Source organism: Mytilus trossulus, chromosome 12 (genome assembly GCF_036588685.1).
Source record: "Mytilus trossulus isolate FHL-02 chromosome 12, PNRI_Mtr1.1.1.hap1, whole genome shotgun sequence".
In the NCBI taxonomy this organism is placed as follows: domain Eukaryota; kingdom Metazoa; phylum Mollusca; class Bivalvia; order Mytilida; family Mytilidae; genus Mytilus; species Mytilus trossulus.
The window spans coordinates 19,526,080-19,548,183 of NC_086384.1; the positions used below are offsets into that span (position 1 = coordinate 19,526,080).

Sequence of the window (22,104 nt, forward strand, 5' to 3'; positions counted from 1 at the left end):
GACATAGAAGTATTTAAGTCTTAATCCAAAGAAATAATCAACAAAGCAACTGGACCTTTAATAATTCTCCTTACTGCTGTCAGTCAAGGTCACTAAATAAATGGCCTTTCTATAGAAAAATGTTTCTCCATTTATTATCTTTGTATTGGGTCACTAGAACTTTTCAGATCAATCAGAAAATAATCAATTGAGTTCCAGTGGAAACTTAATAACCTCCTTCAGAATCATCATTTGGTTTTCAATTATAGAATACTGCTATAGTAATATATTTCTCTGTAAATCATTCTTCAAATGAGCCTTAACTTGCTATAAACATATATGTCAAATGAGCTTTAATTTGTTATAAGTATTATATGTCAAATGAGCTTTAACTTGTTATAAACATATATGTCAAATCTCTTTTCTTTGCTTAAATATTAGTGTCAAATGAAGTAAAATGTTTATTGTTAATGTTATTTTAACAAATATTTTACCTTCATTCATCATGTGGGGTATGTAGATATAGGAAGATGTGGTGTGAGTGCCAATGAGACAACTCTCCATCCAAATAACAATTTAAAAATTAAACCATTACAGGTTAAAGTACGGCCTTCAACACGGAGCCTTGGCTCACACCGAACAACAAGCTATAAAGGGCCCCAAAATTACTAGTGTAAAACCATTCAAACGGGAAAACCAACGGTCTAATCTATATAAACAAAACGAGAAACGAGAAACACGTATATATTACATAAACAAACGACAACTACTGTACATCAGATTCCTGACTTAGGACAGGTGCAAACATTTGCAGCGGGATTAAACGTTTTAATGGGCCCAAACCTTCTCCATTTCTAATCTCATATTATGGAATCAGTATCATCAAATTTTGTAATTTTCTACAACCTTGGCCATGCTTTATGTGAGGTAATTTTTTATCATTCAAGGAATCAAGAATAGCTGGAGAGAACCTGGACATTCACACAGAACTGGTACCCATTATTTCAATAAAAAGTTCATACTATAGTATTCCATTGTCAAATTTCGAAAACTGCCGTGAAAAAATATCACAACAAGTGAAACTGCGAGCTACTGCTCACTGATGATACCCCCGCCGCAAGTGGATAATATTAATAGTGTAAAAATATGCAAGTGTTCTGTAAACAGGAAGTTGTTGAGTGATGAATCTGAAAACACATCACACGGTATAGCTGACTTATATAAATCCTGAAACCAAATTTCAGAAATCCTTGTATTGTAGTTCTTGAGAAAAATGTGACGAAAATTTTCAACTTGGCTATCATGTGTAAAATCATACAAGTGTTCACTTAAAACAGGAAGTTGTTGAGTGATGAATCTGAAAAGGCATCACACGGTATAGCTGACTTATATAAATCCTGAAACCAAATTTCAGAAATCCTTGTATTGTAGGTCCTGAGAAAAATGTGACGAAATTTTCAACTTGGCTATCATGTGTAAAATCATACAAGTGTTCGGTAAACAGGAAGTTGTCGAGTGATGAATCTGAAAACACATCACACGGTATAGCTGACTTATATAAATCCTGAATTCAAATTTCAGAAATCCTTGTATTGTAGTTCCTGAGAAAAATGTGACGAAAATTTTCAACTTGGCTATCATGTGTAAAATCATACAAGTGTTCGGTAAACAGGAAGTTGTCAAGTGATGAATCTGAAAACGCATCACACGGTATGGCTAACATATATCAATGTTGATAACAAATTACAGAAAGGGTGGATGTGTAGTTCCTGAGAAAAATGTGACGAAAGTTTCATAGGACGGACTGACTGACGGACGGACTGATGGACGGACTGACGGACGGACAGACAGAGGTAAAACAGTATACCCCCCTTTTTTAAAGCGGGGCTATAATTAAAGCGGGGGTATAAGTATTGATATCACCATTTTCATGCATCTTAAAATTGAATATCAGTGATCAGATTACACACGCCCTCTTGGTGCTACTGAAGATAATATAACACGCGCGTCCGAACGCACATGATATGACATGTGCATTTCCATGGCAGGACAAATAGCCCTGGCACTATTAGTTTGGTTAGCCGGACAAATTGCCACTCTGTTAATTTCTGTTTGACCTTCAAAAAAGATTCCTAAGGGCATACACTAGTTTTGATCGCATATTAAAATTTTGCTGAATATATGCATATAGGCTCTTGTTTGGACTGATTAAATCAAATATGTAATAAAAAAATATACCTTCATGTGCTATTTTTTTTAGTAAAATGTGGTCCCATTATAGTTGCTGAAAGTTCGGTTTTGTGAACTTAATTTTCCTTTCGACAGAAATACATAACTTTTTTGTTTAAAAAATAAATAAATACAAGCTTTTTTTTGTTTAATTATTTGTAAATTCTGTTTTATATAAATGTCCTTAATTTGTGCAATTTGTTTTTCAAATAACTTATATTTATCAAATGTTCACGAATACATTTTTTGCTGTATATTTATCTAATTAAAAAAAATTGCACTATTTACTTTTCATGAAAATTGGCACATCTTCTTACGCAATCAAACAAAATGGCATTTAAAAAAGAGAGGTACATCACTCACTCTGAACTCGTTTTCAAGTTAGATAAGTTTGAAGGATAAAAATCTGTCGAAAACTGAATCTTTTCCCGATAAGTCATATTAAGTTTGACAGTGTGAAAATAACATTTTATGTTAGCAACGTCATTATCTCCCTTAAGTCTTACTGCATTGGTACCACATACACTCTCATTGGTCTATGAAAATAAGGTTAAGTTAAGATAAAACCCTGTCAGACCTTTGTAGAACAATGGATGTATGGCAGATGCATTTGTATACAAGATAGTATCCTGCAAGAATATCATATTTGGTTTTGCTTATTGTTTGTACATTTGCTAAATCGTAAATAAAGGAATTGGTCTACATTTGTCATTTTTATGGCGTGTAATAGCTGACTATGTGGTTTAGTTTTGCTCATTGTTATAGGCTTTAGGGTGACATGTCGTTGTTAACTTTTATGGCATTTGGTCTGTGATGGAGAGTTGTCATATTGATATTCATAACCATACCTTCTTATTTTTACACATTTAGGTGGTACCTAACACTACAGGGAGATAACTCTGTAAAATCAGCTAAACGTTTTGATTACGTTGTGTTGTTGAAGGAATATTAAACTTCTCAATGATCAAAATAAGTGTTTGTCAAACTGCTATATAACCAGTGCAATTTTTCTGATAAAATGGTTGGTTCAAATTTTTTGAAATTTTTATAATTTTGTCAAATTGTCAAAGTAAATACTTTGTCAAACTTTTAAGAAAATTAAACGTGTCTTGCTGGCAAATTTTTATTGTCAAGTCAGGTCTGCCTAAATGTCTGTTTTTACGTTTTTTTGACAAAACGGTGACCTACATTTTACAGACTTAAGTTTCCTATAGGTCATATTATACCTCTTTGTGTTCCTATACCACCTATGCATGCATTTAAGATAATAGTTTATACCTACAATGACTACCAGTAACGTAGTGGCCATCAAAAGATGCCAACCCCACCTGATTTTGGCTACTTTTCACGTTTTTCTGATTTTGAACTCTTAAACAGCTTTCAAAGTGCCACATTTTCATAAACAGCTCTGAGAAGAGTTTATGGACCATGTACTGCTTGGTTGTAGTCCCTGCTATCATGACAGTTCAGGTGGGGTAGTTCAAAATAAGTATGGAGGGTCATACAGGCCATCAAAGAATGGTTGCTGCCATCATGCCTACAGGTGGGATTGGGGGTTAAAGGGTTAAGTCTGAATCATCCTAGTAATATACAAGCTTGTTCAGTTGTTTTCCTATATTTATCTGTACACATAACACTGAGTAGCATAATCTGGTCTACTGATTTCAGATTATATTTTTTCTCGGGGGAGGGGAGGGGGGTACTTCCTGTATACAAAGAAATAGGATAGGATGTGACGCTATAATAGGTCACATTTTCAAGCTTGAAAATATGAGAATAGGTTGGGAAAACTATCAGAAATATATGAGAAGGTCAATAAAGTTCCCATAACTTTGTCTGTCATCTTTCTTGGTGTTCTCGGCTGTGTTTTTATCAACCAATTTTTTCCCTTTTTTGGCACTTTGGTATTCCACTGTTACATTACACACTACATGAAACCAAAACAATATCAGAAGCGGTAGCATTTTGACCTACGCAATATATGTAAGGTATACATTTTTAAAATCTAAATTATATGAAAAGGGTGGGGTAACAGAACCACAGTCTCACCCCTATCAATTAATTATTGAAATACACCCCCCCCCCCCTTCCAGCATTTTCCCAGTTTAAGGACAACTTAGAGTACAAATCATAATGGTCTTTGAATTATGAATTAAATCTTTTATATGTTGTCTGCCTTACGACAAAATATTGAAGTATTTTATTTAAAAAGTCGAACATTCTTTTTCATATATTTCTTAGGAAATTGAAAAGTTTGTAAGTTTGTTAACAACACTGGCATTAGCATGAACTAAGAATGGTTTCTTATAATACGTTATAGTGTATTAAATTGAAGATTTAAAAAACAAAAATGAACATATCTTTTGATATTTTTGAGTCAAGAAATGGCTGTCTGACAATTCCTATACTTGTATTCATATAAAATCATATCAATTATATGTATATACATATAAGGTTGAAAAAAACATCTTCAATATAAGCTTTCATTATAATTTAAATTAACTAACAAAATACATTTAAATTATATCTTATTTTGAACTTTGCACAGCTCACATTTATATGTTTACACATTGTAAACATAACATAGTTTAGATTATTTAAAAATGCTATTTAAAGACAGAAGGCACAAGGAAGTATATAATACAGACATCTATAACTTGTCAAAATGGCGTTTGCAAGTTCTTTACAAAAAGGCCAAATTCCAGTAGGCTGTGAGCTGTGCAAAGGTCAAAATAGGATCCAGTTCAAATGCATTGAGTGTGATCTGTTAATGTGCAGTGAGTGTTTGGATAGAGTGCACTTAAGAATTGCAAAAGATCATCAGATAACAGATATAAAGGATATAGGAAAAAATGTTATTTTCAATGAAATTAAGTGTGAAAACCATACGGGACAAGCATGCTGCCTTTTCTGTCAAACCTGCAAAACATTTATCTGTCTGAAGTGTGTAGCTAAGAAAGTTCATAATGGACATGAATTGGTTGAAGAAGAAGACTATAACGAAAGCAAAGTAGAAAAGAAGCCAAAACAGATGAGTAAGATTAAGTTTGAAATATCCAAAGAATATACAACAGATCTTACTGATATTCACTACATAGCAGTATGTTCTGATGGTTCTATGTGGATGGGGAATCAGATCAGATCAAAGTTACAACATGTCAAACTTAGGGAGGATAAAACTGAAATTATTACAAGTTTAAACATTAAGATTTGGGGAATGGCTAAAAATCATTCAAATAACATTCTTATTACAACAGGTGGGACTAAACTCAAACTTATCAACACCATGACAGGACAGATGACAGATTCCAGGTATGATGTAAAACCATTGGATCCAATCAGTATCCATGTGACCAGTGATCACAGAGTCTTCATAGGAGCCTATCCTGGAGGTAATGCATTCCCTGTCACTGGAAGACGTGTGGTGGTGGTCATGGATCAGGAAGGAAAACAACTAAAGGAATATGAACATGATGAACATAACAAACGATTATTCACCTACCCTCTATGTGTAGCTACTACAAGTAATGGTAACATCTGTGTGGTGGATTGGTTAGATAATGACCACAGAGGTAGAGTGGTAGTATTATCACCAGGAGGAGATATTCTAGGAACTTATACTGGTCACCCTGATGTCAACACAGGGAACAAACCATTTCAACCTAAAAGAATACTAACAACACCATCAAATAATATCGTTGTTACTGATTTGAAAAATCATTTATTGCATATGCTGACTGACCAAGGACAAAGTATTACATACTACAATCTCGGTGACATGGGAATCATATTTCCATACTCCCTTGCTCTGTCTACAACAGGAACTATCTATATAGGATGTGTTAGTGAAGCAGGAAGTCCAGACACTACAAAGGCCAAACTTTATGAGTTGGAATATTCTGGAATCTAGTGAAAGATAGAACCACTTTAGGAAACAAATATAAACCATCATAGCAAAGAAATTATTTGTTAACATTTTCACTTAAAAAGTCATAAACTTATGATTGTTTAATCATAAATTAACTTTTCAAAATATAATGGACTTTCATTGCAGGATTTGTTTTTTTGTAAAATACATTAGATATGATTTATTTTCATGCTTTCATATAACAGATTTCAAGAAATTTTGGAAAAAAGTTAAGATGTAAAAAAGTTTTAATCACATATTTTTAACAAAAGTGAACCAACGCCTTAGGTAAATCTGTATTATGGTAGAGTACCTAAAGAGGATACCTCTAGTATGCAGTCAGTCTTTATGATAAAACACATAAAATGTAACACTTTAGATTCACTGCTGCAGAAAATTTATTTATCAACATGTTTTGGTGCCTACTAAAGGGTTGTTTAATGCCACTTTCCACACAATGTAATCATTAAAATTAGTAAGCTATAAATTTTCTTGTGTTTAAATTTTTAAGCCAAAGAGTAAAACTTGTAGAATTTTTATTTTGAGTGATATCATACCTTTTAGACATTTAAACTAAGTTCCTGTAACTTACATCTTATGGGAATATTTTTTCATACTTACCACACAGACTTTTCATTATCATTGGTCTATGAAAATAAGGTTCAAGATGAACCCTATCAGACCTTTGTAGAACAATGGATGTATGCCAGATGCATCTGTTTAAAAGATAAGTATCATGCGTGTACATCATATTTGGTTTTGCTTTTTGTTTGTACATTGCCTATGTCATAAATAAATGAATTGGTTTACATTTGTTTTTTTGCATTAATATTAAAATCAGGCCATTGGCTATATGATTTACGTGTTTACATTTGTCATATTTTGGTGTTTAATAATGGACTTTGTGGTTTGGTTTTGCTCATTGTTATAGGCTTTATGGTGTCATGTAGTTGTTAACTTTTATGGCATTTTTTCTGTGATGGAGAGTTGTTATATGATGCATTCATAACCATACCATCTTATTTTTACACATTAAGCCTTGCATTGTTTACAATATACACCATCAACTTTTTAAAAACTCATTGGTTTTAGGCAAATCAATAGATTAAAATATTTTTTGGCCTTTATATGTGTCAAATATTTTATCAAAATAGATAATGTTAACAGGAAAGAAACCTACTATAGTCAAATTATATAGTGAAAGGAAGTTCAAATGTTCAGATTAAAATTTAAGATTTAAATCTCACAGAGTTATTTGATAGAAGACTCATTTCCGGTAAATAATTTTACAATTTTGGAAAAGAGATGGATGACATAAAAAAGAAGATGTGGTATGATTGCCAATGAGACAACTATCCACAAAAGACCAAAATGACACAAACATTGACAACTATAGGTCACCATACGGCCTTCAACAATGAAGAAAGCCGATACCGCATAGTCAGCTATAAAAGACCCCGATAAGACAATGTAAAACAATTGTTGACTCTATTCAGCAACTATTCAGAAAATTGAAACCTTTAAAAATCTACATACTGTAAACCAACTTATTTTCGCGGATACTTTATTTCGCGTTTTACCCTTTCTTGACCACTTCACGTCTATTTAATTTCGCGATTATCTGATTTACTTGATGAAGTTTATTAAGGAAAGATCAAAGATTGACATAATCGCAACGATTTATATTCGCGATATTTTTATCCTCGCGAAAGTCGCGAAAATAAATCGCTAGCGAAAATAAGTTGGTTTACATAAAATGATGTGGAATAAGTGTCAATGAGACAAATCTCAATCCAATTCACAATGTGTAAAAAGTTAACAATTATTGGCCAAAGTATGGCCTTCAACACAAAGCATTGTCTCAAACTGAACAGCAAGCTATGGTCAAACAATGCACGACTAGTGTAAACAATTCAAACATGAAAACCAGCTGTGTATAATCTATGTAAAAACTGAGAAATGAGGAACACTTATGAACCAAACCAAGAAACGACCAATGAACAACAGGCTCCTGACTAGTATGACAGGTCTATAAAAGTACAGTTGTGTTTAAATATAATTGATATCTGCCTTATATAGACATGGAAGTATTTAAGTCTTAATCCAAGGAAATAATCAACAAAGCAACTGGACATTTAATAATTCTCCTTACTGCTGTCAGTAGGTCACTAAATAAATGATCTTTCTAGTGTAAAATGTTCCTCCATTTATTATCTCCGTATTGGGTCACTAGAACTTTTCAGATCAATTAGAAAATAATCAATTGAGTTCCAGCAGAAACTGAATAACTCTCCTTCAGAATCATCATTGGGTTTTCAATTATAGAATACTGCTAAAGTAATGTTTGTCTCTATAAATCATATCTTTATTAGGTCAAGTGAACTCCCCAGACCACTCAAAGTGGTAGACAAAGTCAACAGTTAATGTCTATTTCTAATCTGATCTATATGATCATTCTTCATTTTAGAACTATACATAGAAACATTTTGCAGTATAAATCAATTTCATCTCAAGTAAATTAGGAGGTCTGTCCAATAAAATCCAGAATAACTATACTGAACTGCAAGAGAAATGTCATATTTTTCTAAATCTCAATTTTTCGAAATCATTGAAAAGTATGATTAATTTTAGTTAAGGGAAATTACCATTAGATGATGCTAAAATTGTGTTAAATCTCCATTCCCACTTACTGCATTCATTATTTCAGTTATTCTAATATTGCTTTCACTCAGGGCCTTAGAAACATGATGATGATATGCAGATTGAATTGGTGCCTCAAGGTCGTTAAGGGTATTTAAGAGGCGGGAAGTTGTTGTACTTGTGTCATCATTATCTGTTTGATGCAGTACTGATGTCACAACTGAAACCTTGACTAAGTGAACAGGCAATAGGATGTATGAATGCTGGACAGCCCCCCCATGTCTTAGCAAATGAATTTAATTATAAAAAAGAAGATGTGGTATAATTGTCAATGAGACAACTTTCCACAAGAGACCAAAATGACACAGAAATTAACAATTATCGGTCAACGTACTGCCTTCAACAATGAGCAAAGCCCATATCACATATTCAGGTATAAAAGGCCTCGAAATGACAATTTAAAACAATTCAAACGAGAAAACTAATGGCCTAATTTATATGAAACAAGAATGTGTCCAAAGTACACGGATGTCCCACTTGCACTATCTTTTCCATGTTCAATGGACTGTGAAATTGTGAAAAAAATATAATTTGGCATTAAAATTAGAAATATCATATCATAGGGAACATGTGTTTCAGTTTCAAGTTGATAGGTCTAGCTTGAACTTCATCAAAAACTACCTTGACCAAAACCTTAACCTGAAACTTGCACTTTCATTTTCTATGTTCAGTGGACTGTGAAATTGTGGTCAAAAGTCTATTTTGGCATTAAAATTAGAAAGATCATATCATAAGGAACCTGTGTACTAAATTTCAAGTTGATTGGACTTCAGCTTCATCAAAAATTACATTGACCAAAAACTTTTATGAACTGACGAACGAAAACAAACAAACAGACGCACAGACCTGAAAACATAATGCCCCTCTACTATCTTGGGTGGGGCATAAAAATGAACAAAAAACAAATATGTAACACATAAACAAAGGACAACCTCTGAATTAAAGGCTCCTGACTTGGGACAGGCACATACATAAAGGCGCGCATGCACGTGTATGCAACATCAAATGTCTATCTGAAGGCTATAATGAAACAAAAAGTTAAATTGACAAACAACTCCATGACAGAATTGCTACATCTTACTACAACATCTTCCGAACTTGTTCCTCTGACAAACTCATACTGCTTGTCAGACAATAGGAATTAACCAGAGATCAATTAGTAATGATACACTCAGCTGAGTCCAGTGTTGTATTCACATAACCTGAGTTGTGGTTGTTCTACAAGAGATGCTTTTCTCACAACACATCACCTAAGTGAACAACTACATAGGGCCATCTTACATCAAAATTAGCAACATCAGCAATGAAGGAGGATTATCTGTTTTAAGACAAAAGTTGACACTGCATTTCAAATGCAGATGGCAGGACACGAATCTGAAGAAGACAGGGCAAAAGATATTGTAATAACATGATTGAAAGAGATCCAAGGTCCAAGCACTATGGTTTGCAGTTAAATTGGCTTCAACCATATATTAGGGCCTGTGGTCTTGCAGAAACTTAAGGACCAAGTAGAGTCAATGCAGCCTGGTATTCTGATCAAGTTCTACGATTGCAAGTTGTGTCACATTTTGCACGCTATCATAACAACTCTTTCCTGGGAGTAGCATGATGCACATGCACATACTGCAAGAGCTACACAGTAGAATTTTATATATACATATCTTTAAACTAACTTTTACCAACTTTAACACTTAAATTACTGGACAGTTTTTGAAAATGACTAAGGTCAACTTTCTGCAATATACTCTCCCTGGAAATAAGATGTATCTGAATGATAATACATTCTGCCTATCAATGTCATTGACTTACTTTAAGTGGTTTCCATTAATATATTGACCTAATAACAAACGTTAATGCTCTTCAACTTTGTACTTGTTTTGCTTTATAACTATTTTGATCTGAGCGTCACTTACATGAGTCTAATGTAAACGAAACACACATCTGGCTTATAAAGTTATGATCCTGGTACCTTTGATAACTATCAATAATTGATAAGTTTGATAAAGCTGAAGGTGGAAAAAGGATATATTAATAAAATTGAGAATGGAAATGGGGAATGTGTCAAAGAGACAACAACCCGACCAAATAAAAAACAACAGCAGAAGGTCACCAACAGGTCTTCAATGTAGTGAGAAATTCCTGCACCCTGAGGCGTCCTTCAGCTGGCCCCTAAACAAATATATACTAGTCATGTGATAATGAACGCCATACTAATTTCCAAATTGTACACAAGAAACTAAAATTAAAATAATACAAGACTAACAAAGGCCAGAGGCTGCTGGGACAGGTGCAAAAATGCCTCTGAGTGACCTCTTTGATTTCATCAGTACAAGACATAAAAATAACATAGTTTTGATATCCAATAAATTTATGGATATATATTATTAGTAAGTCAATGATATTTAATGGGCAAAATTCTATGTCAACCCTTATTCAAATTATGGGTTCATTATACTCTGGTCACCTATATATATAGATTAATACATAAAAATGATCATGAGTCTATAGCATGTCTGGGTTACTGAATATATAAAATACATACAAGTATTCTCTAAAACGGGACTTATAGTATTAACATATATGGACGTGTCATCAATCAGTACTAAAGATAAGTAGGTTAGTTAGTAGGTGTTAATACTGAGAATTACAGTACAGATGTCTATAAATAGATACAGTTATGATTCAATCACCATTAATTACCACATTAAAACTGGATACATTTGAGTAACTTTCCCTTTTTTTAGAAAGTAGAAAGAAACTGAAGAAAATGAACGGACAATATTAATAAACCTTCAATAGTAAAAGAGATATATTTTTCAAATGAAACAAACATCTGAATTGATGGCAAAACTCATTATTTTTTATTACATACATGTTTATTAACATATGTATTTAATTATTAAAAAAAAAGACAAACAATTTTGTTTTTTACATTATGTATGTACTGACATAAAGTGTATTATAAATGTTATATTGATGAAATTTTACTTAGAGTGGGGTGCTCATTTTCGCCATATCTTTCTATGTTTTCTACAGTTTATGTTCAGGTCTACATGTTTTTGAAGTATACTGATATTTCTATATGAAGATAACTTCAAATGCAAAACCTTCCTAAGCTTGAAAACATGCTTGTTTGAAAATAATCATCTGTAAAGTTAGATTAAAGGGTGTTTGAAATTTCCTGATGTTTTGTCAATGGGGGACACATATTCGCCGTTTTTACACATCTATTTAAAACTAAATGAATGCAGCTTTATATAATATTTATCAAATTAATTTTATTAAAGATCAACAGCAGACATTTCAAAGGTGAAAAAAAAACAGAAATTTAGGCCAATCAGTCAAAAAATTACTAAAAAAAAATTCTTTGAAAATCCTGTTTTTCATTCAGGAAATTGACTGAAAATAGTTGGCCTTTTTTCAGCCCTTTGCAGTAAGTGCCGTAATTTTGTTTAAGTTTAAAAACTAATCATATTTGTTATAAAATTATAATTTATCGGCATATTTTTTCCATTTTAGCCATCCTTTGATGTTTTTACACCTCAAAATCATAAAACAGTGAAATTGTGTCCCTGGCGAATATGAGCCCCCCACTCTATATATTTGTTAATTAATCTAACAAAGATATACTTAGTAAGAGTTTTCAATGAATTTTATTATCTTCTCCCCCTTTTTTCTATAATATAAATTAAAATCACAAGCCATTATGTTTAAACATTATTATTATCTATAAAAAAAATTAAAAAAAGTTATAAATTCTTAATTCTATTTTTTTCTTTCAAATCTTGCATATTTTTTAATGACCTTGAATAGACATATGATAACAAATTGCATAATATGAGTGTAATACGTCTGAAAATGTCTAATATGTGTGACACATTAGCCTAAAATAGATCTTTTTATTTTTAATGTTTATGCATGTAAAATTTCTGCATGATTTTAATCATACTGTACGTAAGTCTGACCTCATATCTTAGAAACGACCTTCAAAGTGATCTTGGAGTAATGATTTAATTTCAAACTAATGACTACCAAATATATTTGGATATAATCTCAAGGTAAATCTATGCAAAAAGTAGATATAATCCTCTATAAATATTCAAAAGTGATTTAAGTAAATTTGTGAATCTATTATTATATACGTAACAGAATACTGGAACAACCAAACAATGATGTACGAAGACTATTAATCACCAATCACTGGAAGTGGAGAAGATTTAGATATAGAGACTGATGAAGAGGAACTTTAGTTCCTGTATCAGTAAAAGAACCTAAGTAAACCTATAAGTAAAGATAATACAACAGGCACTACATGTCTAGAGGGATCTGCTTACCATTCTCAAAACGACTCAGGGATCATCATATTAGTCAGATACTGTGAATTCATTTATTATCATGGGTACCAATTCTCGTGGATTGATAAAAACTTGTAGATTCGTGGATATTCAAATTCGTTGTTTTGGCAAATTCTGCATACATCCCTTTAGAAAACCTGTATTTCGTTGAACATTTAAATTGTGGTTTCCCTGGACCCATGAAATCCTCGAAAATTGGTATCAAACAAATATTAATTAACAAATCCACAGTATTGTTATCTCATGGCTGATATATACATTATGTACAGTGGAACTCAGAATAAAGCAATGTTTGATTGAAATACACTTTTAAAGACCCAATATTTCATTCAACAAATTTGATTTTTTTGTTAAAATATATATTTTCTTATAGCAAATGTGTCCTAATTCAAAAAATCAAAAAAATCATGTTCACAAATTCATAACGCATGAAATAACAAAAGGTCAATGATTCTTCAGATTAAAAAAAACATGTAAAGAAAATTTTAAATCATTCGTAAAATTATCTTAAATGCCTAGACATACAATAAAATCGGTGACTAGACCACAATATGCACAGCTTGCGATGATATGACCCAGTGCCTTGAGACAAATCGTGAAAACACAATGTCATCTATAACAAATCAGCTGATGCTCCTACGTCTTATGAATTATTCATCAGATCAAATTCAAGTTACGAACATTAAAACATGTATCAAAAGTACAAGGTTATAATATCTATTAACGTTGTAACTATATGGGTAATAAGCATAGAGAAAATAATTTTATCATTTATTTCTGTGTAATTATTGATAAATTTCTATTTAGGAATACGTAAATTTACAATAAAAATATATTTTAATTTCTTTCAAATTACAGATAAATATAGGTCATACTTATTTTAAATAAAACAGAATTTGTAAAAGTCGGTATGACATTATACATGACCTTTAAAATATATGAATTATGAACCATTTATCTACCAGAGTGAATAATTCATACTTTTCCTTCCTTAAATTGCTGACATATATTTTAACAATATCTTTCTAAAATAAAATCAACATCCAATCTCAATTACCATCCTGTAAATCTATATGAAAGAGGGACGAACGATACCAAAGGGACAGTCAAAGTTATTTAAATTTCACATGAATTGGTAAATTCAGGCCAAAGTGACCGCCCCCAAACAATTTTTATATAAAACCATAACTTGGATTTCATTGTTGTTGAACGATCAAATTGGATACTTGACTGTCACTTCCTGCATGTACGTAAAGTTAACATTCATTATAATGCTGGTCACACAAAAGTGGCAAGATTGCTGCAAACTTATTGATGGCAAGATGTCTCAAGCTTGTAGATGATTATGTTATTTTATGCATGCATTGCTCAAGCAAACTACAAGGAAGTCAATTATGAGGGCAGTAATGGGGGATACCTTTGTGACAAATAACTGATAAAATTTCTTGCCAAATAATGTTTAAGGTAATTTTTGTTGCATCATCACTTGGCGCGATATCTGGGTGCCTAGGTCCTCCTGATAGGGCCTCTTCCAGAGCGGATGTCAGACCTTAACTAGCCCCTGGCATCGTGCCTCAGAGCGTCCTTGGAGTCAGGTTGTTTGAGAATGCAGCCCAAAGTGGGTGGTAAACTTTTTGAAGATAAATTAAATGTACACTTTCTCCTAAACGATAAAAAATCAACTGATTTTCACAAATCTTGTTAATTTTTTTCCAATAACAACAAAAATAATAATTCCATTTGAGACCTCCAACATATCAAGGTTAAATTTTTTTTGGACACCTGATGGTAAAGGGCATTCCTACCCTCAATTATAGCAGAAAGGTACCAGTACAGTAATTACAAATTATATGTCCAATGGTATGCACTTCAAGTGATGTCATTATTGATATAATGAATATGGGTACTGGGGATTCATTTATTTACATGGGTACCAATTTTCATGGTTATAGAAAAACTTATATGTTCGGGCCCGATATTCATTTTTTTGGTTTAGTTTAAGACTGCAAACAAGCATATAGGAAATTTGTGATTCATTGAACATTTAATTTCATGATTATTCTGAATCCAAAAAATCCACAAAAATTTATATCCAACGAAAATTAATGAATCCACAATAAAACAAAATTTAAAAATAATTCAAATAAAAGAAAATAACTACCTAATTGGGTTAATATTTGTCAAATAAAAACCTACTAATTTCAAATTTCTAGTTCAAAAATTTTATTATATTCAGTCTTCATAATGATATATATATACTACTTAAGATATCTAGTATATCATACAGATAGGTCAGTGTTTCTGCACTATGTGCACCCAAGTCGAGAACAATTTTAGCTTTTAAAGACCCAGTAAAATACAGAGAAGTCGAGAACAATTTTCCCTGTAATGACTAAATTCTTGTCATGTTTAGGTCAGAATAAATTAAAAAAAAACATCTGTTAGTGTCACCCAGTGTGTGTAACACAATCAGGACAAATACAATGCTGTCATATACAGTTTTTCTAGTCAAACATCCATGGTCAAAGTAATAACATTCTGTGATTCATGGATAATATGGTAATAACTAAATGACTTAAATAACTATCATACAGTCTTAGTTAATGAATGATCTGGTAATTATCACTTTCACAATAGGCTTTAATTAGCATAATTATTATATTTTTATGCTAGTCGCCTGAGTGCAAAAGATCCAGGAATTTTAATATCATACCAAAGGGAAATTCAAACTTATAAGTAAAGAAATAAACTGACAACACCATGACCAATAAAAAATGAAAAAATTCCTAAAGATATTTACAGTAGTAAAATATACAGAAGTCAAGGACAATTTTCCCTGTAATGACTAAATTCACAATAGGCTTTTATTAACATAAGAATTATATGCTACACATTTAGTGCAAACATATTTCATCCATACAAAATTTAAATTCCTAAAAATGACAAAACATTAACATTTAACATTCCAATGACAACAAATATTGAGTTTTCTTACCAAGGACATATAGTACATTAAAATGTTACAGAATATGTTAATTTTTACCCTGACATTGTTTTTTTTATATCAAATATTCTCAGACAACAAAAAGAAAGATTTGTCTCAGTGGTGAATTATAAACAGTATGATTTCATTAGAATTCACATCATTATTTTCCCCTTAGGTATTGTCTACTTCCTGTATTAAAATCAATTGTGTAATAAGATTTGCACATCTGTTCACATTAATGTTTGTCTTTCTATTTTTATCCATTTTTATCCGACAATCAAAGTTATTTGTTATCTTGTCACTGTTCCATGCAAGTTATTTGTTATCTTGTCACTGTTCCATGCAAGTTATTCACCTATCTAAGTACATCTCTATAAGTAATGAGACAGGTTTCAATTAATGCAAGAGACATCAGCAATCTTTGACATAATCTTGTATATATCTATGGTTAAAGTATTGACCAGATATTCTTTTGTTAAATTTTAACAAGAGTGCACAGACTGAATTGTCTGAGGGGAGGTTGGTGGGGTTCTGATCCCGAAATCCCAAAAGCTCCCAAATTTAATGAAATTAAAATTCCGACATTCGGAAATTGGAAAAAAGAATTCCCTGATCCAGAAAGGATCAATCCTGAAATCATAAGCTTAAGAACACCTGATTCCTACGTCTTGAAAAAGGTCCTGCCCCCCTCTTGTCTGGCCTCAGCTTCACTGATGTATTGAGAATTTTTAAGATTCATGAAGGCTTATAGCTACAATAGGCTGTTACACAGTTCAATACATACACAAGTACAGTGACACAGACAGTATAGTGTAATCATTCTACTCAATCATTCTATCTAACTTTTCTGCACTAATCATCAAGGACGGCATGGTCAGGTACCTAAGATACATCAAATTCAAACAAATATGTCCTTTTATATACAATTTTACATTACAACGTCAATTTGTATTGAAAGCCTGCATTTACCATGATTTTCAATAACTAGAGGCTCTAAAGAGCCTGTGTCGCTCACCTTGGTCTATGGGAATATTAAACAAAGGACACAGATGGATTCATGACAAATTGTTAAAAATTGACAATAAAGGACAATAACTCTTTAGGGGGTCAGTTGACCATTTTGGTCAAGTGAACTTATTTTTAGGTTTTATTTTGATGAACATCATTGCTGTTTACTGTTTACCTCTATCTATAATAATATTTAAGATAATAACCAAAAACAGCAAAATTTCCTAAAAATTACCAATTCAGGGGCATTCACCTAAAAATTTCAGGACAAATAGATCTTGACCTGATGACAGTTCAACTCTGTGACAGATTTGCTCTAAATGCTTTGGTTTTTGAGTTATAAGCCAAAAACTGCATTTTACCCCTATGTTCTATTTTTAGCCATGGTGGCCATCTTGATTGGTTGGCCGGGTCACGCCACACATTTTTTAAACTAAATACCCCAGAGATGATTGTGGCCAACTTTGGATTAATTTGGCCCAATTGTTTCAGAGGAGAAGATTTCTGTTAAAGATTACTAAGATTTACATTGGTTTTGGAGTTATAAGCCAAAAACTGCATTTTACCCCCATGTTCTATTTTTAGCCATGGCGGCCATCTTGGTTGGTTGACCGGGTCACCTGACACATTTTTAAAACTAAATACCCCAATGATGATTGTGGCTATGTTTGGTTTACTTTGGCCCAGTAGTTTCAGAGGAGAAGATTTTTCTAAAAGATGACCAAGATTTACAAAAAATGGTTAAAAATTGATTATAAAGGGCAATAACTCCTAAAGGGGTCTATTGACCATTTCGATCATGTTGACTTATTTGTAAATCTTACTTCGCTGAACATTATTGCTGTTTACAGTTTATCTCTATCTATAATAATATTCAAGATAATAACCAAAAACAGTAAAATTTCCCTAAAATTACCAATTCAGGGGCAGCAACCCAACAATGGATTGTCCCATTCATCTGAAAATTTCAGGGCAGATAGATCTTGACCTGATGAACAATTTTACCACATGTCAGATTTGCTCTAAATGCTTTGGTTTTTTGAGTTAGAAGCCAAAAACTGCATTTTACCCCTCTGTTCTATTTTTAGCCATGGTGGCCATCTTGGTTGGTTGACCGGGTCACAGGACACATTTTTTAAAACTAAATACCCCAATGATGATTGTGGCCAAGTTTGGTTAAATTTGGCCCAGTAGTTTCAGAGGAGAAGATTTTTGTAAAAGTTATCGCAGGACAACGACGGACGCCAAGTGATGAGTAAAAAATGGTAAAATCACTGAAAAACACCCCTCCCTTATTATTGAAAACTATCATTCTGTATGACAATATTACCTTGGTGTAAATTAGATACACCTGATTTGGGCTGACATTCTCAATGTGTATCTAATATGTATATAATTAGATTATTTTTTTCTTTAGGTCCACTTGGGTCTGTCATTATAACATCTACCCCTGGTGCCTCAATAAATTATGTTCTAAGGATTCCATTGGCATTAAAATTAGAAAGATGATATCATAGAGCACATGTGTACTAAGTTTCAAGTTGTTTGGACTTTAACTTCATCAAAAACTACCTTGACAGAAAGTTAACTTTAACCTGATACAGGACAGACGGATGAACGAAAGGAGGGATGGACGAAGACCAGAAAACATAACGCCCCTCTACTATCGTAGGTGGGGCATAAAATGAAAGGTGAATCTGAGGTGGTAAAAATACTACTAACCAATCAAAAAACTTAAGGTGAACCTGAGGTGGTGAAAATACTTACCAAAGAAGTTAGGTGAACCTAAGATGGTAAAAACACTAACCAATCAAACCAGTTAGGTGAATCTGAGATGGTAAAAACACTAACCAATCAAACTAGTTAGGTGAACCTAAGATGGTAAAAACACTAACCAATCAAACCAGTTAGGTGAATCTGAGACGGTAAAAACACTAACCAATCAAATCAGTTAGGTGAACCTGAGATGGTACAAAACACTAACCAATCAAACCTGGTGAGTAAGGTGAACATAAGATGGTAAAAACACTAACCAATCAAACCAGTTAGGTGAATCTGAGATGGTAAAAACACTAACCAATCAAACCAGTAAGGTGAATCTGAGATGGTAAAAACACTAACCAATCAAACCAGTTAGGTGAATCTGAGATGGTAAAAACACTAACCAATCAAACCAGTAAGGTGAATCTGTGATGGTAAAAACACTAACCAATCAAACCAGTAAGGTGAATCTGAGATGGTAAAAACACTAACCAATCAAACCAGTAAGGTGAATCTGAGATGGTAAAAACACTAACCAATCAAACCAGTAAGGTGAACCTAAGATGGTAAAAACACTAACCAATCAAACCAGTTAGGTGAATCTGAGATGGTAAAAACACTCACCAATCAAACCAGTTAGGTGAACCTAAGATGGTAAAAACACTAACCAATCAAACCAGTTAGGTGATCCTAAGATGGTAAAAACACTTACCAATCAAACCAGTTAGGTGAACCTAAGATGGTAAAAACACTAACCAATCAAACCAGTTAGGTGATCCTAAGATGGTAAAAACACTTACCAATCAAACCAGTTAGGTGAAACTAAGATGGTAAAAACACTAACCAATCAAACCAGCTGAGTAAGGTGAACTTAAGATGGTAAAAACACTTAAACCAATCGAACCAGTTAGGTGAACCTGAGATGGTAAAAGTAACCAATTAAACCAGCTGAGTAAGGTGAACTTAAGATGGTAAAAACACTAACCAATCGAACCAGCTAGGTGAACCTAAGATGGTAAAAGTAACCAATTAAAGATATTAGGTCAACCAGATTGAACCTGAGGTGGATAAAGACTTATTGCAAAAACCAATCCAAATAGTAAGGTGAACCTGGGATGTAAAAATACTAAACAATCAAAGAAGTTACACTTTTTTGGCCTAGGCCATGTGAAAATTTCCAACAAATCTATGGCTAGCATGAATTATACATCTATAAAAATGTCTTAAATTATAAACAGCAAATATCAATAAAGTATATGGCATATATCAGATCATCAGTATTTTACTTGAATATTCTTCTTAAATTACTTAATTGAAGAAAAGAACTTAAGAATGTACTTGGAATTTGTGTCAAATGTTCGGACTCCTTGTTTTTTTTCCATACAATACAATGTAAAATATTTTGCCCCATAACACCCATTTATTTTTTCATATAAGACTTACTAGCTCATGAAAGGTCATTTACCAAAATTTTAGAAGATTCTTAATTTTCTTTCTTTTGTTTAGAGACATTAAAATACCAATGCCAATATAAGGAAAAAGTCCGAGTCAGCCTTTTCCCGCCATATTTTAAATTTCAAATATCTCGAAAAGGAGTTCCATGACCTATCAATATTTTCAGCTTATTTTTATAGTTAATTGATGCTCTACCAGCTTAAAGTATCAATTTTAACTTCTTAATTTATTAATTTTCACCTAACCTCACCTAAGTACATCCTTAAATACTAGTAATACACCAAAATCTAACTTATTTGCCTATAAACAGTGGATTTATGAAAATTGTTGTCCCTGAAAGAATGTCAAGCAACATAGTTTTTACACAGTAATTGACATTATATGCTGTCTATAAAAGATTGTCGCACACAGATGAATGGAAGGACATCAACCCAAACTTTTAAAAAATGTCCTTATCTATCTTTAAATGATTAGAAATGAACATTTATGTCATAGAAATTCATTCAAACAATAATTGTATCATTTAAACTCATATAAAGCCGGTCTAGAACGACTTTTGTATCTGCAACCAGAGACAGTGTCAAATAAATGCTGTGTTTTATATTATGGACATATTATAAGCTTGTCTATGCCTGACTGTTGTATCAATTGGCGGAGATAATGTTGGACAAATTAATAACTTAATCTCTGGCCATTACATCACCAGACCTTATTACCTGACTTTTGTATCTTTTGGCGGAGATAATGTGTTACAAATTAATAACTTTATCCCCTGTTACATCATGAGACCTTATTATTTCTACGATCGGCCAAGTCATCAATTTATCCAATGTATAACAACCGATTAAATCTTTCCAGGAAGTAAGACAAATATATTGCTACAAAACATTTCCCTAATTGCAGATTAATGTCTGAAGTCTGTCTTGTCACGTAACAAAGTTTTTAAAATCAGAATGTCAAACAGGTTTTCACCATATGTGTTTGTAGGCTGAGGTGATGTTTAAATGATGAGGTCACATGGTCCGAGAACACAATTAATTCGTAGTGCATTTCTTTTAGAACATAAATGAAAATGAAAAAAATCCCACCTGCGCTTTCTCAATGAAATTTTTACAGTGTGTTGTACTACTTTTGGGACAAATTATATCAAAAATATAGAAAACTTCATCGCCTCTAACTCAAAATATAGACAATTTTGTGTTTAGGGTGTCTTGAAATCTTTTGACAGCTTCCGAAGTGCTAATTTTTAACCTTTTTCAGCTGGACCAAATCACTACTTTCCTGTAAAATTCTGGACCCAATTTTTTTTACAGTGTAGTTTCACCCCCTTACTTACAATTTGAGGCATTATAAACATGGAGAAATAAATTTGGAAGGGGTATAAAAATTATTGGCAATTAACCCACTGTTAACACTAGGGACTATATTCGTGAACAACGAAAATCAAGGGACGACAATTGTGGTCTCGGACCTAATAGGATAGAAATAGTTGACAAATCTTAGAAAAACTTGGTATGACCAAAGTTTAATAAATTATAACACTGCTTGCAAAGTTTCATAACAATAGGATATATATTATAGACAATATGTTAAATTCTATACTCATCTTTGCGTGTTAATTTTTGACGTTAAAATTGAATAATTTCAACTATCAACATTTTGGGCTTTGAAAATTAAAATATTGCAAAAAAATAATTTTTAAATGCCCTAATATATCATTTATT

The 22,104-nt window shown here is 32.4% G+C and overlaps 2 protein-coding genes across 2 annotated transcripts in view; one reads left to right on the forward strand and one right to left on the reverse strand.

Moving 5' to 3' along the window:
* Window positions 1-22,104, reverse strand: part of LOC134693151 (uncharacterized) — a 108,677-nt gene that overhangs the window by 44,582 nt on the left and 41,991 nt on the right. The gene's annotated exons all lie outside the window — the stretch shown is intronic.
* Window positions 4,784-6,972, forward strand: LOC134693485 (uncharacterized). Its single transcript, XM_063554320.1, has one exon. The coding sequence runs from the start codon at window positions 4,874-4,876 to the stop codon at window positions 6,116-6,118; it is 1,245 nt and encodes a 414-aa protein (XP_063410390.1). The 5' UTR covers window positions 4,784-4,873; the 3' UTR covers window positions 6,119-6,972.